The sequence below is a fragment of the Kwoniella dejecticola genome, chromosome 9 (genome assembly GCF_000512565.2).
Source record: "Kwoniella dejecticola CBS 10117 chromosome 9, complete sequence".
Classification (NCBI taxonomy): domain Eukaryota; kingdom Fungi; phylum Basidiomycota; class Tremellomycetes; order Tremellales; family Cryptococcaceae; genus Kwoniella; species Kwoniella dejecticola.
In genome coordinates, this window is record NC_089309.1 from 1,220,411 (window position 1) to 1,240,248 (window position 19,838).

General features: G+C 48.1%; 8 protein-coding genes across 8 annotated transcripts; 7 read left to right on the plus strand and 1 right to left on the minus strand.

The window, feature by feature from the left end:
• Positions 1–716: 716 nt before the first annotated feature.
• Positions 717–1,826, plus strand: I303_107398 (uncharacterized protein; the record flags this gene model as incomplete). Its single annotated transcript, XM_018410080.1, has 7 exons — positions 717–761; positions 856–894; positions 972–1,022; positions 1,170–1,243; positions 1,318–1,388; positions 1,536–1,607; positions 1,687–1,826. The coding sequence occupies 7 exons, from the start codon at positions 717–719 to the stop codon at positions 1,824–1,826; spliced, it is 492 nt and encodes a 163-aa protein (XP_018261083.1).
• A 1,578-nt stretch (positions 1,827–3,404) lies between these two features.
• On the plus strand, positions 3,405–4,060 carry I303_107399 (uncharacterized protein; the record flags this gene model as incomplete). The annotated part of the gene is made up of 2 exons (XM_018410081.1): positions 3,405–3,586; positions 3,817–4,060. 2 exons carry the CDS (start codon positions 3,405–3,407, stop codon positions 4,058–4,060), a joined length of 426 nt encoding a protein of 141 aa, XP_018261084.1.
• A 1,014-nt stretch (positions 4,061–5,074) lies between these two features.
• I303_107400 (uncharacterized protein) lies at positions 5,075–5,811 on the plus strand (the record flags this gene model as incomplete). The annotated part of the gene is made up of 2 exons (XM_018410082.1): positions 5,075–5,454; positions 5,544–5,811. The coding sequence occupies 2 exons, from the start codon at positions 5,075–5,077 to the stop codon at positions 5,809–5,811; spliced, it is 648 nt and encodes a 215-aa protein (XP_018261085.1).
• A 1,191-nt stretch (positions 5,812–7,002) lies between these two features.
• Positions 7,003–7,419, plus strand: I303_107401 (uncharacterized protein; the record flags this gene model as incomplete). Its single annotated transcript, XM_018410083.1, has 2 exons — positions 7,003–7,079; positions 7,206–7,419. 2 exons carry the CDS (start codon positions 7,003–7,005, stop codon positions 7,417–7,419), a joined length of 291 nt encoding a protein of 96 aa, XP_018261086.1.
• A 217-nt stretch (positions 7,420–7,636) lies between these two features.
• Positions 7,637–9,424, minus strand: I303_107402 (3-deoxy-7-phosphoheptulonate synthase; the record flags this gene model as incomplete). Its single annotated transcript, XM_018410084.2, has 11 exons — positions 7,637–7,876; positions 7,939–8,004; positions 8,099–8,323; positions 8,382–8,512; positions 8,572–8,679; positions 8,740–8,777; positions 8,838–8,951; positions 9,037–9,138; positions 9,195–9,215; positions 9,282–9,334; positions 9,392–9,424. 11 exons carry the CDS (start codon positions 9,422–9,424, stop codon positions 7,637–7,639), a joined length of 1,131 nt encoding a protein of 376 aa, XP_018261087.2.
• A 778-nt stretch (positions 9,425–10,202) lies between these two features.
• I303_107403 (ADP-ribosylation factor 6) lies at positions 10,203–11,613 on the plus strand (the record flags this gene model as incomplete). Its single annotated transcript, XM_065969580.1, has 7 exons — positions 10,203–10,230; positions 10,315–10,380; positions 10,509–10,612; positions 10,711–10,770; positions 10,890–11,028; positions 11,120–11,195; positions 11,538–11,613. 7 exons carry the CDS (start codon positions 10,203–10,205, stop codon positions 11,611–11,613), a joined length of 549 nt encoding a protein of 182 aa, XP_065825652.1.
• A 1,619-nt stretch (positions 11,614–13,232) lies between these two features.
• Positions 13,233–14,377, plus strand: I303_107404 (uncharacterized protein; the record flags this gene model as incomplete). Its single annotated transcript, XM_018410086.1, has 4 exons — positions 13,233–13,296; positions 13,395–13,548; positions 13,756–14,014; positions 14,258–14,377. 4 exons carry the CDS (start codon positions 13,233–13,235, stop codon positions 14,375–14,377), a joined length of 597 nt encoding a protein of 198 aa, XP_018261089.1.
• Positions 14,378–15,518: 1,141 nt separating this feature from the next.
• On the plus strand, positions 15,519–19,722 carry I303_107405 (uncharacterized protein; the record flags this gene model as incomplete). The annotated part of the gene is made up of 8 exons (XM_018410087.1): positions 15,519–15,964; positions 16,067–16,648; positions 16,716–16,900; positions 16,953–17,335; positions 17,409–18,511; positions 18,577–18,742; positions 18,810–18,922; positions 18,981–19,722. 8 exons carry the CDS (start codon positions 15,519–15,521, stop codon positions 19,720–19,722), a joined length of 3,720 nt encoding a protein of 1,239 aa, XP_018261090.1.
• Between the last annotated feature and the right edge of the window lie 116 nt (positions 19,723–19,838).

A 19,838-nucleotide genomic window follows, 5' to 3' on the forward strand; every position in this document is an offset into this window, starting at 1 on the left:
ACGATAAATCCAGGCTAGGCCAGGCATCAGCGAAACACTCACCAAGATCAATCCCGTCGGTCATCCTGGATTCACGTGATTGTCGAAGATAGATCATAGTCCAATCCTATCAGCTACACTCCTCCCTTGCCTATCTCTCCTCTCTTCGCTAATCCCAAATACTTCATCCCCCTTCCCACTCTCTTTCTGTTTCTCTGGGTGGCTCGACTTAGTCTGTAATTGTGATTGTGATTGTGCTTGAGCGGGTTGAGCGGCTTCTCTGGCGATTTTGCGTTTATCAATCTCTGATTGGAGGAGCTTGATGTCGTTAGCCCGCAATGGGATGGCCGTGGGGTTCGAACGAATCATCCCGTTCCAGTTTCTCGGTGTTCTGGCACTGGTATTGCAATCTGACTTTGTTCTCGCGCGGTAGATGTCTTGGAACTGAGCTAAGTGAAGGAGGCTCTTTGTATGTGTCTATCTATTCTGATTGCAGCATGTAAATATTTGTATCAGTTATATTTGAAGTCTCGAGCTGCTTCTTCTGACGCGTTGATTTCCTTTTTGGGCAATTTCGACGACGAGGAACTGCGGGGCCGCAATTGAACTCGACATAGCATCTTCCATGTTCACCCATCACTTTGGCCAGTACTCGTAACATCTCTCCTTGACTATCCCATCGATCGAAATACCTCGTATACCCCTTACAACTGACTCAAGCAGACGGACGGGACAAGATGGAGCAATTAGCAAGAGTAGGAGATCTAGCCAGGAACTTCCGAGTGAGTTGCGCTGTCTCCTCTTTCCTCCCGCCTCTGTCTGTGTCGCTTGGAGTGCTTTTGGTCAGCTGATGGAGTGAAATACAATACAATACAGGAAACCAAGTTGTCGACTTTGAAATCACCTCAGGAATTCGTGAGTCATCTACCCTCAGCTATAGCATGGTCTAATTCTCGGTGAAGTGTCCAGCTGATGAGAGATTGGTCGTTTAGTTCGATCATAGGCAATTGTCGAGACCTGCTAATATGAATGAAGCCACTTCCGTGAGCCGTCTACCCACTCCAACCTGTTTCACTCCATCGAAATCCCCCGGCCCCCTCTCCTCTTCCGCGGCCAAGGTTTCCAGCAACGGATATGTCGAGGTCAAGGGTACGGAGACTGATCCCGTCCATATGATAATGCTTTGATAGCGAATAACTTACAACACACGACATTTCTCCGGAAATTATCTATTGCTTATCATCGTCTTGGCTGTCTACGCCATGTGAGTCAATCTATCTCACCTGAGCGCTCCACATCATAGACAAGAGGAGTCTCTAACTGATCCTCTTCTTATAGGTTGACGAACCCCCTCTTATTGATAGCTATTGCATTCTTAGCAGGAGGTTTCGCAGCTATAAACAAATTCGGTGAGTCCGGCATCCCTTTTTCCTTCTTAGCAAGCACTCGTATGGTTCTCGTCATCATCAGGTTCATATGGAATATCTCACATCAGCACCAAAAACGAGTGCATTGTAAGCGTGAGCTGAATTGTCTGTCCGTCTGTATGAGTATAGCCCCGGAGCCCGTGCAAGTCGGATCTCAAACTATAACCCAGAAACACCTTTACACCGGTCTCTTTGTCATCGGTAAGCCAGCTGCCTCAGCTGGACCCTTGCCGTCTTCATGTCGAGTAGCTGATGGTTGTGAATCCATTTGATGCTGTAGGCCTTCCATTGCTGTTCTTCGCTTCTCCCGTATCGACCTTCTTCTGGCTCGTAGGATCCTCATCGATCTTGATACTGGGTCATGCGAGCTTGATGGAACCTGGAGTGGAGAGTGAATATCAAGGTGTTGAGGGGGTCTGAGCAGCCTATTGAAGTGTGTGCATACCCGACATCGGAATGGCACGAACACGGAGGTAGAGTGGGTGGCAGGGGGACAGGAAGCTTAGGCAGGTATCATCAACAACGGTTAATAGCATGCAAATCAAATATAGATATAATGGCCAGTGGTCAACAGATAATGGGTCGTGATACCTCCAAGCCTTGCGGGTTCGAATATGCGAATATGCAGTGCTATACGACACTCGACCTGAGGCAGGCGGCCCAACTTCAACCAAGCTGAGCTGGAATGGGAATGCGATCAGACCTCTCAAGCGGCACTTCAGCTGTTGGTCCTGCCCCTGACGCATTGTCTCCACTACAGATACTATCGGAGCTCTTGACACCCGTCAAGACGTTGAACTGATTGCGACCGCCACGTCAGTATTCCGCACCTGGTGATCTGTTCACCTTCTGACCTGCCCCAATTAGTCACTTACTGTCCTTGACAATAGTCTACGATGGAAGACAATTCATCGCCAGCTGACGAGTGACGAGATCCCTTCGCTCGCCCGCCACTGCGTGACCATCAGTTCGTCGCAACTCGGAGAACTCCTATCATATCCGATGTTATCGGCACGCTTGATGCCCATAGTCATTCGTATCAAGAATGTCTTTACCCTTTCATATCATAAAAACGTCACCGGAAGTCCAGATCTTGCATGACGATCAGCTCCACATTTGAGGTGTACGAAGCATCGCTTATGCCTCTATGGAGGAAGGTATTTCGACATTCGGATTCCCGCTCATCCCTTCAGGAGAAGACCTCACTTCTCATTACTCGACGAGAGTATTCACACTTCTTTGGCATCCGACATGTAACTTATGGGGCCGACCACTTTCCTCTTTTTTTCTTTCTTCTTTCTTCTGGGCTCTCGATCCTTCTACTCGCTTATCCTTCTCCCCTTGGCTCTCGATGCTTCTGTTCGCTTTTCCATGGCGAAGCGAAGGGCGGCTTGCTTCCTTTCAAGGCTGTCTCGTCCTGTTGCACGTCCCTCACAAAGCATCGTGCCAGGCAAACGATGGATGCTTATCAGCAGAGCCATGACGTTGTTGACGTCTGAGAGGTCATGTCACGGTCCTTTCACAGTCGCTAGTCGTGAATCGTGGTGAGGCTTCTCGCAAGATGTAAGGAGTGTCATTTGGCTTATCTATCTGTCATCGTCTGACTACACCTGACACTCTGCGCATAAGCCTCAGAGAGGCATAAAAGCCAACGAGTCGCAGTGGCCAACAATCGGACATCTTCTCACCAATTTATCATTCCGTGAATTGAAACCGACGCTTTTAGATCAGACAGAGTGTGAGTCGTACAGTATGTACTCTACTCATCATTTCGAATGAGGTCTGCAACCACAATACGGTTCAGTAGAGCATAGGCCATGATTAGAGCTGACATACATGGTCAAATAATTACCTAGTCAATCCAGTACGACACAACATACATACAATACGATGCAGCCTCCAGTCCAATACAAAAAGTACTCCTTCGTTCCGGTTGAAGACAGCAAAGATACCGCGGTTCAAGTCGACGGCAAAACAGAGTTTGTGCTCTCCTTCGAGATGCCTGATAGGAACTGCTCACAAGCCGCATCTTTCGACTGGAACGCACCTGATTCTGCGTCGGGACAAGCTCCCAGCTGGCACAAATGGACAGACTACCAGACCTTGAACAGGAAGGCATTTACCGGTTTGGTATCCGATATTTTGACCAATCAGCAAGATGCCTGGCTCAATGACAACTGGTGAGTCGACTGCGAGTCCATTCCGCCCTCTTTTCTTCGTCATCTTCCCTGTGATAAGCAGCGAACATACAATACAGTATACATCTCCCCTTTGATGGGGGTCGCGGGGTGCCATTCTACTGTACATGTACAGTTGCAATTTGACGGTCCTCATGATTCGCCGAGCTGCTCTGACTGACCTTGGGTTCTATTTCATCAATTCGGATGACTTATTTCGGTGGCCAACACAGCCAAGGAGAGCTCGTCAAGGCTGCCTATCGTACCAATTCTCTGGTTAATACGGCGAAAGGAGACAGTAACCTGGTCATCGATAGTACAGCGAGTCCCAGCCAAGTAATCCTCAACCATGCGGTGCGAAATTTATGCCCTTTGATGAAAGGGTCTGAGATATATACAGCCTGGGAAACACAAGGTTTCACCAATAAGTACGATCAAACCGATCTCGAGAATGCGCTTGATCTTCTCAAGAAGTAAGTGCTTGCAGCGAAGTCAGATCAAGCCCGGGATACAGTAGTTGCTTGGCACAGGCCACTACTCGTATTGCGCTGCTCTGCCTTCATTCGCAGTGCCGCACGGTTCACTGTATCTTCTTCGTCTAATGCTTAGTCAATTCCATTTTTGGAATTCCCGTTTTTCTTCATTCCTTCGAACAGCAATCTCTGCCTGCTCTACTAGCTACGACACGGTACATTATGCATTCTCGGGTGGATACAGTATCCCACATGGCTCTGCAGCATTATTCGAGGTCGATGGCGCTTTTGTGCTTTGTGTGATCGAAGCTGAACATCCGCAAAGTTCACTATCACTTCGATAACTGTGACGTCGTACAATAGGTATTACGGCATTAGCTCAACATGTCAGTCCCAGTCTGGGATCCTCCCAAAGGTTCTCTGCGCTCGCTGCGTTGCGTCACTAATACAAGACTGTGAAAAAGTAAGAAAGGATCTCCTTGTCCTGTCGTCGTGTCACGATGACGAGCTTGACCGCGACTTCGAATGCCTTGTTGTCAGTCCATAGTCTGCTATTGTACTGTACATGACCACCCGTTCCCTCTTGCCTACTGCTATGAGCTGCTAATTTGAGAAGGCACGGCAAGAAGGGAGCCTCGGTCTCACGACCCCACTCGCCATCATGGAGGAACCTTTGACCTCATCGATGACGAATACATACGTACTATGTGTTGTTCTTGCACAGCATCTCTCCCCTTTCACCTCGACGAAGCCGCAGGCGCTTGACGTCGACCTGGTCGTACTGTATATAATCGGTCGATTGGCACTCAAGTAAGTGGCCAAGTCTGAATCAACCATTCCATCGATCTTCTTTCTTCATTTCTTCATCGGTTCTTTCAACATACTGCACACAGCACATCCTCACGTGGGTGTAAGGCGTTTTCGATATACTTCTACTTCTGTTGACTCGTCTTCCGATTACGGAACGCGAAACCGACTTTGCCACAGATCTCTGATCGCAGATCTTTGCTTGAAGACAATGTCAGCCGAGAAAATTTATCAGCAGTCCATGGTCGCCACTCATGCTCCCGAGGCGTCATTTGCGGTGAGAACTCAATCCTTAGGTCTAGACGGTTTCGTGATGGTGCCTTCTGACACTGGCACGAAACAGGATAATGACGAGACCTTAAAAGACTTTCCTCTGAGTGCACCTCCTGAAGAGCAGAGCGAGAACGGTCTCGAAACCTGGGAATGGACCCAGAATGTGGAGGTGGACCGGGGCGAATGGACATGCCGTGTTCTTCGTGCGCTTTCAGGCAAGGAGAATCCTACGATGCAAGATAAACCTACCATCATCGGATCTCTACTCTCGCGAGATCGAGATATCTCCACGGATCCGGCCACTCGTCAAGAGGAGTGGTGAGTAATGCTACAGGTACTGCGCGAAGCTGTCATTCGCACGATCGCGTGCCCTGGACTGATGATATTGTACTGCTTTTGGGTGTCAGGATGCAAGAGCTACTCAAAGCGTCCATCCGGACTAATAACTTGATCACCATGATCCACCAGGACACCAGGTACACCGAGACTCGCGGACTAGGCGCGAGTGTAGCCATCCTGAGTCTGGGAGCCAAGAAGTACTGCACATCCCTCGAAGGGTCAGATCTTTACAATAGATGGCTCGGGCAAGGACGTTCTGAAGAGTGTACGGCCGAACAACTTGAAATCCCGATCACGGAAGCCTTGAAGCTCTATAAGGATCTCAGCGCCGTCTGAGGGTGTAGAGCTGGAGACTTAAAGCGTACTATTGCGGTGAGCCAGGGCAGGAGATCGAGGCTGAGGGCAAGGGCGGATCGTGCCCCGGAGGTCTGCTGAGGAAGGAGTCATTCCCTGATACTGTGCTGGTAGCGGTCTGTACGGTACTTCACAGTAGATGATCTGGCTTAGGACAGAACGGGAGGTCAAAGTCTTTAGATAACTGTGTGCAATATATACACACATGTACAGTACACTTTCCCCTGCGTGCATCTATTTCTCGCGAGCTATCCCACTTAGCGGAACGTTCTGCGACTACTTTGCAGGTCTTGGCGAACTATACTTGTGGTGATTGAGGCTCCCTCATAAATCCTGCAACCAAGCCTTCTATCTCTGCAAATTGATGGCTACGTACGTGCAATGTATCGACGGGTCAATCCATCTTGATCAACAGGTACTAACTAGTACGTTACATCCTTTAGACTCCGAAATCGATACAATTGAGTGTACTGTATAAGATTAGCGCAAAATCTGGTTTTCAGCAGCTCATGGGATACAACGGATACTGGATGGCAACAGCGATCAGCTGAAGTTTTGGGGTGTCGCCACTACCGGAAGCTCTACTGTATACGTCACCCAGGACTCCGCTACCATCCAGTCGTATCTTTTCACGGTGCAGTACAGTCAAGTCGCCCAGTAAACATGACGCGCAACTCGTCCGTCCGTCCCAAATGTAGCATACCAAAGAGCGGAGCTCTGTACTTCAAGTCCGCGCTACTCATTCGAAGCTAGTCGATGATCGGAGGTGAACGGATTCGCCAATTGATGTACAAAGGATTTGTATAGGCCATTCTGGTGACACACAGCACGTTACAGCTACTCGCTTGCTGATGTTCCGGGGCCGAGGTCCGATGATTGGATGATGTATTCGTCGTCGGCAGGTCAGACTAGGTCATTACATGCATGATTTCGACTCGAACTTTACAAAGGAAGTGTTTTGTTAACAGTACCGTATGATCGAGCGACTGGACTTAACTGGACTGGACTGACCAAGCTTAAATACCTGATATCTGAGACCTGACACCTGAGACCTGAGACCTAATCGCATTTGTACTGGCACTGCATCCCCATTTCCCTCATCTGAAAGTCTTCGAACACACATACCCTACACCGTACGAGTACAAGCACAGTCATTCTTGATCCCACTCCACAATGACGAATGCGACCTCTAGTGAAAGCAGCGGCGCCGCCAGCGCCCTCGGTCAGCCACATTGGAAGTTCGTAGTCGAGTGAGTCGTACATTTTCACTGTCACTGTTTCAATTGAAGTCAGCTTCGTGGCAAAGCACGATCTCATTGCTGATCACAAGCAATACACTTCAGCTGAATAACGCAATCCCTTCGTACACCGTGTAGGCTTGCCGAATCTTTTCAGACTAATGACACGATCATCTCGAGGTTCGATCGCGCTCAGATCATCACGCCTGAAGATAGGCAGACGCTGAAAGAGCAGAATTCCAGGGTTGATATCGATAGTGAGCCTGATTATGGGTCAGGCAGGGCGGAGATGAAGAAGCAGTGGCTTAACCAACAGGATCCACTAAAATCAAGAGGTTTACTTGATCAGTAATTGTCTTGGAACAAACGGTAGTGATACCATGACGCAGACGCACTCAGTAGGGGGAAGCACGAGGATAGGAGTTGCCAACAAGCTGACCAGAACAGCTTGTCATCAGGTTGATAATATGCATCATTGCATTACACAGTAGTAGCCTGTACAGCCTTTTGTAGCATCTGCCTAATCCGAGCGAGAATCCTATTCAAAGCCGATAAGCAAGTGGGCGAAATTACTCCCCATTCAAATGCTTATTCTTGATATTCTCTCTTCTCTGGCGCACACCTCTCCTCAGCTCGTCTAATAAGGGGATCGTCTGTTCCAATGAGATACAAGCGTCTGTGATGGAGACACCGTATTTCAAGCCTGATGGTCCTTCAGGAGGTACACTTTGTTTACCCTCATTTATGTTGGATTCGATCATCACTCCCATGATCATCGGCGAAGTGGGTCCAGAAGATAATTGTGCGGACTAGAAAGACGTACAGCTGGGTCAGTAACAGGTGGAGCGCGAGAACATAGGTGGATACTCACGATGTCGTGTCCGACTTCAATTTGCTTGACATGTTGTTTCGACGAATTGCCGTGAGAGCAGTCAATCTGTGAGCAGAACAGGTATTAGCGCTGCTCATAGGGAAATTGTATCCAGATGGACCACCCTCGGTGTAAGGACGTTTGAACTGAGCGAGCTCACCATAATCTTTGCAGGTAATCCGGCCTTCTTCAATTTCTCACCAGCAGAAGCGACGTGCTCAGCAGCGTAATTCGGACCCTTGGAGGATCCTCTCAGAATGACGTGTGTCGAGTTGTTTCCCTCGGTCTCCACAATGGCGGATAACCCTTGCTTCGTGACTGATAAGAAGGTGTGTCCTGATCCTGCTGCTTTTATAGCATCTACTGCAATGTCGATGGAGCCGTCCTGAAAATTATCCCACTCATTAGCTCCAGCTGAAGAACATCAAGAATAGCTGACTCACGGTACCGTTCTTGAAACCGACACTCATTGACAATGCACTCGCCAATTCTCGGTGGACTTGAGATTCAGTAGTCCTAGCACCGATAGCACCCCAAGAACTCAGGTCGGCAAGGTATTGAGGTGAGATCACATCTGTTCGTAGTACTTGGTGAGCTGTGCCCTCACATCTGAACAATCAGAAACTAGCTCACCCAAAAATTCTCCGGCGGTTGGTAACCCTAACTCAGTGATGTCTAACAACAATTTTCTGGCGAGCTTGAGACCTCGGTTGATTTGGTAGGTACCGTTCATATCGGGATCTATAAATTTCAGATCTCAGCTCAGCAGACTGAGAGTTATACCATTTAAGCACAACGTACCGTTGATCAATCCTTTCCATCCTACGGTCGTTCGAGGCCTGCAAACCCATTGATCAGTTGATAGAACTTCAGTTGAACAATTTACAAATCTGACGCACTTCTCGAAGTAGACCCTCATGACGATCATCAAGTCTTCCTCGGCCTCTTTGGCGTATTCGGCCAGCTTTTTAGCGTATACTATGGCTTGTTCAGGATCATGCACCGAACATGGTCTAAGCGTAACAATATAATCAGCCTAAGCTTTGATTTGCGACCTGCACGACGAAAGGCAGAGGTCGGAAGAGTGATTGGACATACCCAATAACCACTAGAAGCCTATCATCGTCGCCTTTGACAACCGCTTCGACTTGTCTTCGTCCATCCAATACCGTTTGAGCACCTCTCAAGGACAACGGGAGTCTACAGGTCGAGTCGTGATTAGATGCTGTTGCACTTCGCTAGAGCTGTGAACTTACTCTTCAAGGAGGATTTGTGGTCTGCGGACAGTAGAGATATGTCAGTACACTATTCAACAATAAAAATAGGCTGAATTATGTACGTACGGTATCAGCGGCCTGACACATTTCACTCGTCTGTCATCCAATAATTCCATTGCCTACATTGCGTCACTTCAGCACGATGTCCTGCAACTCTTCGGCTCACAGGGACTCACGTCTCTGATTGATACTGATGCTGGAGTGTACATTGCGCGTTGGTCTTGACTTGATAGGGATTTGATATTCAAATATGCGACTAAGGTATATTTGACAGTTGACTGATGACTGATAAATGGTTGGATCTCCCAACTTTCTGACTTGACTCGCTCTTTCAAAAAGCAAATTAAAGTGGATCAGATGATCCGGCGGTAATTCCTTCAAAACTCATATGCGGTGACTTCCACCATCTCTTGATTCCACCAGAACCAATAGTATTGCCACATTGACGGGATTACCCTGCCTCCACTTCACACTCACTGTACCACTGTACGTTGATCCCCTCCCCGCACTAGTTATCACTGTTGTTTGTCTCACTTTACGTAACTACAACGAGGATCAGGACGCGACAAGGATGGTCAATGCGTTTCAGGTTTATGTTGGATGTTGTTGAGTGTTGAATTGAATTGAGCTGAATTGACAGACGTAAGATACTCGTACTCGTATGAGCTTTGATCGTCTTATCATACATATACCTTTCCCTCATTTACAACCCATTCTTTTGATATCCCACTTTCTATCCTACACCTCTCCAAACCCAGCTTAGTCGCTCTTTCCACTCTCCCGTCGATCGCAAACCATTTACTCCTTCTCGCCAGATAACGATACATCCTCAAGCCAGCCGATCAAGCAATCTGCCTGAGAAGCGATCCGATTGCGACAGATCTATACAGGACACGATCAGCTTGATTCGAGATAGACAAGCATCCACGCAGCTTCCGATATTTCCTCTGATTGTCGACTGAAAGCAGCCGATTACAATAGTTCAAGATGGGTGGTCAACTCAGTAAAGCCTTGGGTATGATGGGCATAGGCCCTCAGCTACAGGATCCTTGAAGAGGACCCTAGTATGACCTGCTGCTGACGTTGATGTGATCTCTAGGCAAGCTGTTCGGGAACAAGGAGATGCGGATCTTGATGCTTGGTCTAGACGCCGCTGGTAAAACAAGTGAGGACTCCTCAAGCTTTCCTCGCTGCATAGCAGATCAGGCTGAGCGCAGTCCGAGAGAAAGAAGATTGGAATTTAAGATGTTGCATCTCTTGCCGGGATATTAGCTGATGAGAGTTTAATCGTAGCGATCCTATACAAGCTGAAGCTCAACCAATCTGTTACGACGATCCCCACGGTTGGATTCAACGTGGAGACGGTGACGTATAAGAACGTCAAGTTCAATGTCTGGGTACGTGGTCTCGCTACCAGATCCGATTAACATCCTTATCGACCCATCGTCCAAAAGAATGTGGACATGAGGCTAACAATACGAATTACGTGATGCAGGATGTCGGTGGACAAGATAAGATAAGGCCGTTATGGAGACATTATTATACCGGAACACAGGTAAGCTAATTCCTACCTTCTTTGTTCGCCTTCGTCAAGCGGACAAGACGGTGTATGGGATCCATTGAGCTATGAGCGCAAGTAAAAGGTCAGAGCTGACTCCATTGACGTCTGACCAGGGTCTGATATTCGTCATTGACTCGGGAGACAGGGATAGGATCGACGAAGCCAGGTTAGAGTTGGAACGTATTTTGGCAGATCGGGAAATGAGGGATTGTCTTTTGATGGTATTCGCCAATAAACAGGATTTACCGGGTGGTGAGTTCGCCATTCCCTTACATCAAGCAACGCCATCGGTATTGGCTGGTGGCTGAAAACTTTGGACTGATTCGTTTGAACGGTTTCCTAGCTATGTCTCCGGCTGAGGTAACGGAGAAATTGGGGTTGCATAAGATGAGGGACAGGAGTTGGTATGTGCATCCCAGGTGAGTCCTTCTCTCTGTGTATCACCCATTTCGACTTTCTTGGAGCGTATACCAGGTCAAGGGAGATGAAGGGTGTTTGCCTGTCTGGTGTGGCCATACCACGTTGAGAGGGAGGGTCGTGAAGAAAAGGCATTGGACACCCGAGATTCTGGAGGTCGGCGTCTCGCGAACGGGGCTGTCATATGAGATCTATTCGCAGTCAGCGTAGCATCAAGGCGGATTAGAACATCTCCTAGTAGACTTGATGGACTGGCTGCATTCCAAGGAATCCGCTGCTGCGTGAAGATCGATGTGGCGAATACGAAGACACACGGCCCGCTGACTGACTGAGTCAACCGATAGTTGCGCAACAACGGGAGAAGGTCTATTCGAAGGTCTTCAATGGTTATCACAAAACGTCAAGGGAACGAAATCGTAGTAACGGCTTCCCAGAATCCTTTACTCCCTTCACTTGGATTCGGTTCCTTTTATCGTCTGAGCATACAAATGATACAAATATATACCCCCTTATAATGTTCATATTTGCTTCGTTTCGATACCCCCTTACACAATATACAATATACAATATACGATATACAGTTAGTATCCTTCAATTCGGTTACAAGGAATAATTCGCTCTTGTCTGCCACGTACAAGTTCACGTTCACGTTCAGGTCTTCTCTTGTTCATACGTTCATACATATATGGTCACACTTCCAATTTTGCTTTTTCGTCACCGTTTTCTCCCTTGTTTTGTTATACGAAAATGTGTATGGTATGAACATCAGTATATCTGTTATTTCTTAATTGCTATTTGTTGTGCATGGTTCACGACAATCCGGGATGTAAACGGTCGGACCTTCCTGTCTGGCGGTAGCTGAAGACGATGTTTATAACCTATCTATCAAGACTTATGATACATGATTCCTTAATCAACGTTTTCAGAATCATCGTCAGCCAATTGCGAAGCCAATTACCCATTGACATTGACAAAGAGAGTTATTCAATTGGCTTCTTTCCTTAGAAGTGCTATTGCTCGTCAGTGCTACATGTTTCTGCCATCCCTAAAGAGCTAAGCTGAACAGCTGAGATCGAAGCTATTGGTACTCGGTCGACATCCTACTTCATCAGATCGATCAACGAATAGAGATGAAATGGATTAAATGTATATACAGTTGATGATATTCCGGTCGAATGGTTATTGCGTCACACCCCATTGCTCGTGCAGATAGATGATGATGAATGCATGGACTGGACAGATATCAACGTCATGGCGACAATACTACCAATTGAGAACATTAGAAAATGAGTATGTCATGATTCCGCAACAACCGGATCGGCATCTGGGTGTATAACGTACAACGTACAAGGGATACCAGAAATGGTAAAGTTCCTAAAGCCATTCAAGATATTCGAATCATTGGAGCTGGTGGATGTCTCAGAAATTTAACCCGGGAGTTAAGATAGGGTCGAAGCAGATCGATAAATTAGGACCACCTTAGCTAGTCAGGGCGAATGACGGGAGACATCAGGAATGGAATTAAATTGCCATTGGGAAAGCAAATGACGTATGATCCGAAAATCCATCAAAATGGATTTTGAATTACCGGACTCCCACCGTACTAGTTTAAGGGTCTGTCAAATGGAATATCAGAATGAACCAGCCACAGATCGACTTTGGCTGGACCTTTGACTCTTTTTCTAGTATCTACCTACCTACCTAATTACTCTCACCTGCTCACTATCGTACTCTACTTCACCATCTAATCTAAATCATCACATACATTCCATGCTATTCTGTTCTACGTACCTACCCAATACCATATAATCAGCTTATAATCAACATCAATCCGCACCACACCAGTCGACAACGACGGATATACGGACATACAGTCACTCGCGCACAAGTGAATAAACGCTCAAGCCACCTCCAAAGTCACTGCTCCAAGCCAAGCGCTTTTCACTTTTTACTCCAAGTACAGGCAAAGACAAAGACTCATCAAGGTCCCTCCGTCCCCTTCATCGAGTAAAGAGTAAGGAAACCGACACCTCAGCAATATGGTCTCTCCTGCATTCCCTGGACTGTTTTTCGCTTTTGCAGCTGTAGCACTCCTAGTATTCGGTATGTCCAAGTCCCAGTCCAAGTACTGCTCATCACATTTTAAGGTGTCTCATTCACAGAAAGATTGGCTGACTCTGTGCATCATTGAACTCATTTAGCCTCTGTATCTCCCCCCGCATGGGATCGAATAGATTTCCTGCACGCCTCATCGGGCACGCAGGAGGTCGTCTACGGTGTATTCGGATACTGCATCAAGGGCGGGGAATGTAGTCGTAGATCTGTGGGATACGATTTGGCACTCCCAGGAAGCAGGTGAGTTCGTCATTTCAACTCCCATTTTCATTTCCATTTTCATTGTCATATTCACTTCCGTTTCCAATATCACTTCCATTCCCATGTCCATTACCGTTTCCATCTCCGCCTCCATCCCTGCCATCTACCACAACAGACGGTACCAAGCAAGAGAAATCATATCCTTTCGGTCTGGCTCGATCGCTAAATTCATTATCGTGTATTTAGCAATGTCGTACTCAACTCCAAAGTGCTGCACAACCTGACCTACACTCTCATCCTCCACCCTATTGCCGGTGGTTTCGCCTTCTTCTCCCTGGTCTTTGGTCTGCTCGGAGCATGCGCCGCCTCGCGAGTATTGACCATCTTCATGGCTATCACATCGTTTTTCGGAGCCCTGATCACCTTGGTCATTTTCGTCATTGATATGGTCCTCTGGAACGTCCTCAAGAACAGGATCCAAGATGCTGGATACACCGCTGGTTTGGTGAGTTGCGTTCTCGTTTTCACTTCGTCCTTTCCCGGTTGTCGCGTGTACGAAGGGGAACACGTTTGGTGGCATGAGGGGATTTAGTGCAATATTCCCCACAGTGGACAGTGGAAGCCGTGCATGCCATTTGCTGCTTGAGATTAATTTGAATTTGGATCGATGGGTCATCATAAAGATTTTCTATACATGCGATATCAAGATGGGTTATTTTGCGCTGACACTGCTCTGTCTTCCTTTCAGGGCAACGCCAACTGGTTTACTATCGGTGCTTTCGCTGCTCTCGCTCTTTCGTCCTGCACATCATGCTGCGGAGCCTTTGGCCGATTCGCAAGCGGACGAATGGCTGGTGAGAAGTACTAGGCATCTACAGCCGCAGTGTCTAGCAACCAAATTTCGGAGACGGCGGGGCTTTGAAGAAATCCCCTCTTTCTAAGGAGGTTTGGCTGCTTCTGCGAACATAAACACAACTTTTATAATCGAGGAGCAAATTGCTCTCCCCTGTTTCTGGTTTTTCCTTTTATCTCTCTTCCTCATCTTTCTGAGGGTTTATATCTTATAATTTACAACTTGATCGATAATACCAGTAGTCATGGACAGTATAATATGTGGGCGAATGAGACTAAGTAAAAGTAAGATGTAGCTTAGTCGTTTGAACGTGTGGAAGAATTCAGAATATGGAGGGAGACGGAGATGGTGGGAGAATGGAATAGCATGGAATGGAAGTGGAGTGACGTGAAGTAAATGTGGAATTGATACACGATAGACGAATGAGATACTGTATCCCTATGTCTTGACTGCAATGCGTTGAGCCCATGCGTCTGTAAGAGCATTCAATGCAGACAATAAGATTATCCTCGACTTGCAATGAGCAGTAAGTACCGCGCCACGAGGCGTCCGGATCCCGCACCCCGAGATGATGAGAGAGCATCAAAAGTCATAACCGAGGTTTGAGGACTTCACTAAGACCGACAGATATTGTTCCATTAGACCTCAAAGGCTTCTCCACAAACTTCTCCTTGCGTCCGAGCTACAGTCTCTGGCCCTAGTAATTCTCATCAACTCGCAACATCAGGGGTGCGTGCTCTCAGGTAAGCTTTGAATCGGGCCGTTGACACAGAACTTGGCGAAACGAGATCGGCGATCATGTTATTTTCGATTTCCGAAGGATCCTGACGACTTTGTGTTTCTACATCTCCTAGCATATATCGCATCTGTCATACCCAGCAACACAACATATACAATCAAATATACCCTCACGCAGTTCATTTCGCAACTGAAATAACCCAGAACGGCTGAACACTCCATAGAAAATTACCACAGCAGAATAGCTTTTTGTTCCCCACTTGCCTTGTGAGGTAACGAAGGACAAGCGTAACACAACAATCACAGCACACGCTGCCAACACGACTTTACCACTACTTCTCTACCTCCTTCCTTCCTTTCACATCGCACTTTGAATTTGTCATCTGCCTAGCATCATTGATTTGGTCACCCAATCAAGATGGATCAACAGAACAAGTTATTAGCGATGTTACAATCAGCTACTTCGCCTCCTCCTCCTGTTTCCTCTTCATCACCCCATGGATCAATCAATTCCTCTTCGACCCACCAATCGAACCAATACCTGACAGCTAGTAACCTGGGGTCAGCCGGATCGCCTAGAGAACCCTCTCCTTCGCCTCCTCCACCAAGTCTTCAAGCTGTTTCGTTGTTGGATCTATTCAAGAATATCGGATCTCCTCCACCCCCTCCCCCTCCTTCGGCTCCGGCAGATGTAGTAGCACCTGTACTCAGTCAGGACGACCAGAAGAACAAGCTTTTGGGGATGTTGAATTTGATCGGTCAGCCTTCGCCCAACGCGGGTGTCACTTCGCCGCCTTCAGGAAGCGGGGTGGGCACGCCGGTCAATTCGGGTGATAAAGATCCATTAGCCGTGTTCAGAGCTAGGTAAGTTCCCCTCTTCTTCTCTAGATCCGAATGGCGGCATGATATTCGGGGGTCAAGGGCGAATGGAGCTGACGAGAGATGATGATAATCATACGACTTTAGTCATCCCGCACATTCACCTGCTTCTCCGACAGGCCAGGAACCGGTCATTAACCATCCTACAGGTCTGACCTCACCATCTACCAAGACATTCCCCCAAGTCCAAGCTCAGCATACTGGAACCTCGAACACTTCTTCTCAAGGTCGTCAACCCAAAGTAGAAGAGAAACCTGCCGCCGTCGCCGTCGCCCCCGGCTCCGCCCCGCCTACGCAAGCTCATGAGGCTCTGAAGAAAGGAATGTTCCACTTTGATTCACCTTTTGATGCCTTCACTCAACCGCCCAGATCTCGTCAGACTTCGTCTGCTCAAGCACCCTCTCAGTCGCAGTCGACAGTCAAATCCGCCGTCGCGAAGAGTAACCTGAGCGACGAACAATCCCTGAACAAGGTGAAGTCAATTGAGAAGCTGCCCACAAGCGGTAGGGGATCGCCTCAGAGAGTTCAGTCTGAGAAGAAGGCCTATACCCCTCCGCCCACCAATGTCGAGTCAGTCCCGGTACACGAGCTTACCCCAGCTGAGATAGATGATCAGATCAAGAATACTTGGCAAATTGGCGGTATCATCAAAGACGCTAAAGGACAAGGGTAAGCTCATGATGAACCAAATTTCTGGTCAACCTACAGCCCTACTGACCGAATGTTCGCGCCGCAGACCGAAAGCTCTCACATCTCATACCATCATCGACATCTCGAAACCCAACATCGAGTCTCTGGTCAACATCCCTGATGCGGTTCAAGTCAGCCCCACTACGCTTATGAGAACAGACAATCTGGAATTCAAGAAAGGCAGAAGAGTCGGCGTCACCAACACTTACATTGCATATTCAATGTCAAAGGGTACGTCAACACCTTTTACGCGAACACTTCTTCTTGCTGACTGGTCCGCTAGGCCGAGTGAGGTTGATTGACAGTTCATCTGGTGCTCGTCTCGTCCTTCAACTACCCGCCGCCGCATCTCTGGGTCCAGTCGTCGACATGGCATGCAGCGTTAATTACATGGCTTCTATCGGATGGGACAGATCGATCATTGTGCACAAATTACCAATTGGTTGGAAGAAGGACGATCCGAAAGTCGAGATGATCTTCCACTGCTCTGGTACCGATGTTTCACTTGGATCACCAAATAAGCTCGAATGGGTTAAAAGGGAAGGGAAGGACTGGCTGGCCATAGCCGGGAGAGAAGGGGTAATCGTGATCGATCCTACAGCTCAAGGTAAAACATCGACACTGGAAGAATTGTGCAAGCACAACAAGGTGCTCATTGCTGAAGGTGTACGTGTGCGATCCTCTTAATGATTGACATCGAAATGAGCGGTTCACGAGCTGATCACTGTTACAGTCACAGGGCATTGTCGATTTCTGCCTCAACCTGACTCATCAAGTCATAGGAATATTGTCGACTACCTCGCACTGCACTTTGTACAACGTGTCCAACCTGAACCGAGTATGGCATCGGCCTCTCCCGTGCGGATGGGCTGAGAGTGAACCCACGTCGATCCAGTTCTGCGAGTCTAACCTTTTGATCGGTCGAGCCCAAAACACTTATTTCGATCTGGTCCAAATCACCGTCGACCTCGCAGCCTTATCGACAATCAAGTTGATCGCGCCTTCCCCTTGTCCTCAACAATTGCACTACTCTCATGCAGTTTACGATTCGAGCAATTCAACTTTATACATCGCACCATTCGCCCGAGGTAGTTTGTATGCTTTCAAGTACGCTCTGAAAGGTCAACAACCGACCAAAGACGTATCTAAGCCGGATGGTCCCACAATCGTTGCGTTCGACAGGGTCGCTGAATATCCACTCGAACCCATCATCAGTCTCGCTTTAGCAAAGAAAGGAGCGGATGAGGAATCGGAAATTCTATACGCTACACCTCAAGGTTTCAGTCAAGCTATGATCACTCGAAAGGCTAATGACGTACTCTCTCAACAGAATGGCAATGTCGGTGCTTCGGTTCCTACCACTGTCCCCTCAAATGTGTCAAGTGGTAAAGCAGTGCCTTCACCTAAGTCGCCTCGAGGAGGCAAAATTGAGTTGCCCAAATCGCGAGCTGCCGCATTACCAAAGAGCACAAGCAAGAATGGATCCCCGGCAGCGGTCAAGACAGAGCTTCCTTCCGCTTCCGAAGATGAGGCGCCAAGTCAAGCCAGACCTGTCACACAACCCAGAAAAGGAAGTGTCGCACCTGCTTCCACGAATGCGGCGGATGGCGAGCCAAACGCCGGTGCATCGCTTTCTCAAGATGATCTCAACAAGGCGCTGAAGAAGACTGAAGACAGATTGTCAAATCACCTCAAACAGCTTGTCAAGAATGAGATCACTGCTCTTAATGTCAGATTCGACGGATTGACCGGCCCTGACTTCGCTTCAGATATTTCTGCTAGAGTTGAGAGGTCAATCAAAGGATCGCTGAATACTACCATCACCCAGGAGATTAAGAAGACGTGAGCTTCCGCCACCGTTTGTCTCTGGACGCTGTCGTAGGCTGACTAAACCTTTGATCGTTCAGGGTCATTCCCGCTGCTACCGCTACGATCCAGAATGAACTCAGAACAGTCACGAGCAATCAAGTTCCCGCAGCGATCTACGATGCTCTTCAGACTGTTCCAAAGGAGTTGGAGCGAAGTCTTGCTCCGCTTGTCCAGAGAACGATATCAAACCTTGTCGCAAATGCCGTGAGTTGTAGCAGTTTTCGATAGAAGACGGTGATCCTTCGCCATACTGACTATCTTGCCCCGCCAGATGGACAAGGCTGTTCAAGAAGCGATTCAACATTCTCTCCTGCCCGCCCTCACTCAAGCATCTTCGTCTGTAGTAGAGCAACTCTCTGCCGAAATGAGATCAGAGATGTTACAGTAGGTCATGCCTGACATCGTCTCGCATTTCAACTCGCTGACTGTTTTGCCTTGTTAGAATCCGCAAAGAACTTTCTCCTCCTTCCAAAGAAGGTCAACTTGCGAATGACCATCTTCTCAAATCGATGTCAACTTCGATAGCGGACCTGCAAAAGCAAATCGCCACTCTATCTGAACAGATGAAATCGGCGTCTATACCGTCTCACGGACCTAATGGTATGGTCTCTCCAAGCGTCTCAGGCTTCGTCCCGCCTCCACCGCCTTCTCACGGATTACCACCTCATATCCCACAACCGCCTCCGCCTTCGCATCTTTCACCTCAACCTTCCTCTACCTCGCACCCGCCCTCGGGACCCACTCAGCCTACTGGACCTACTTCGAGCCAGCTCGAGGATACATTCCTCTCTGCTCTGGGCGCTCAAACGACCTCTTCGACATTACAGCTCGTTGCGGACCATCTCGCCTTGACAGACTATTGTCTGCCCACCAATGGCAAAAGTCCACTTTCACAAGCTGTCCTTTTGACCTTGCTCCATCGACTGGCTATTGTCCTGAGTGAGATCCCGGGCTCTCACTCGATGTTTGCCCAAGTAGCAGGATGGGAAAGGCGAACTGCGATCCTAATCGACCCGAAAGATCAGAACATCGCTGGATACATCGCTCGTGTCTTATCGGTGGTTCAAGGTCAATTGAATACGGTGTTGAACAACTTGCAGAGATACCCTGATCAGAATACGCAGAGCCATTTGGTGGCTATCAGAGGAGTCATGGACATCATTGCGCATAAGATGGTTGCGTGAGTGCGTGAGTGCGTAAGGATTATACGGCGTCTGGCATATTGCACGTAGTCAGCCGAGAAGTAGAATATCAGGGGACAGAGTAGAGAGATGTGGAGTGGTTGTGCTGACGAAGACAC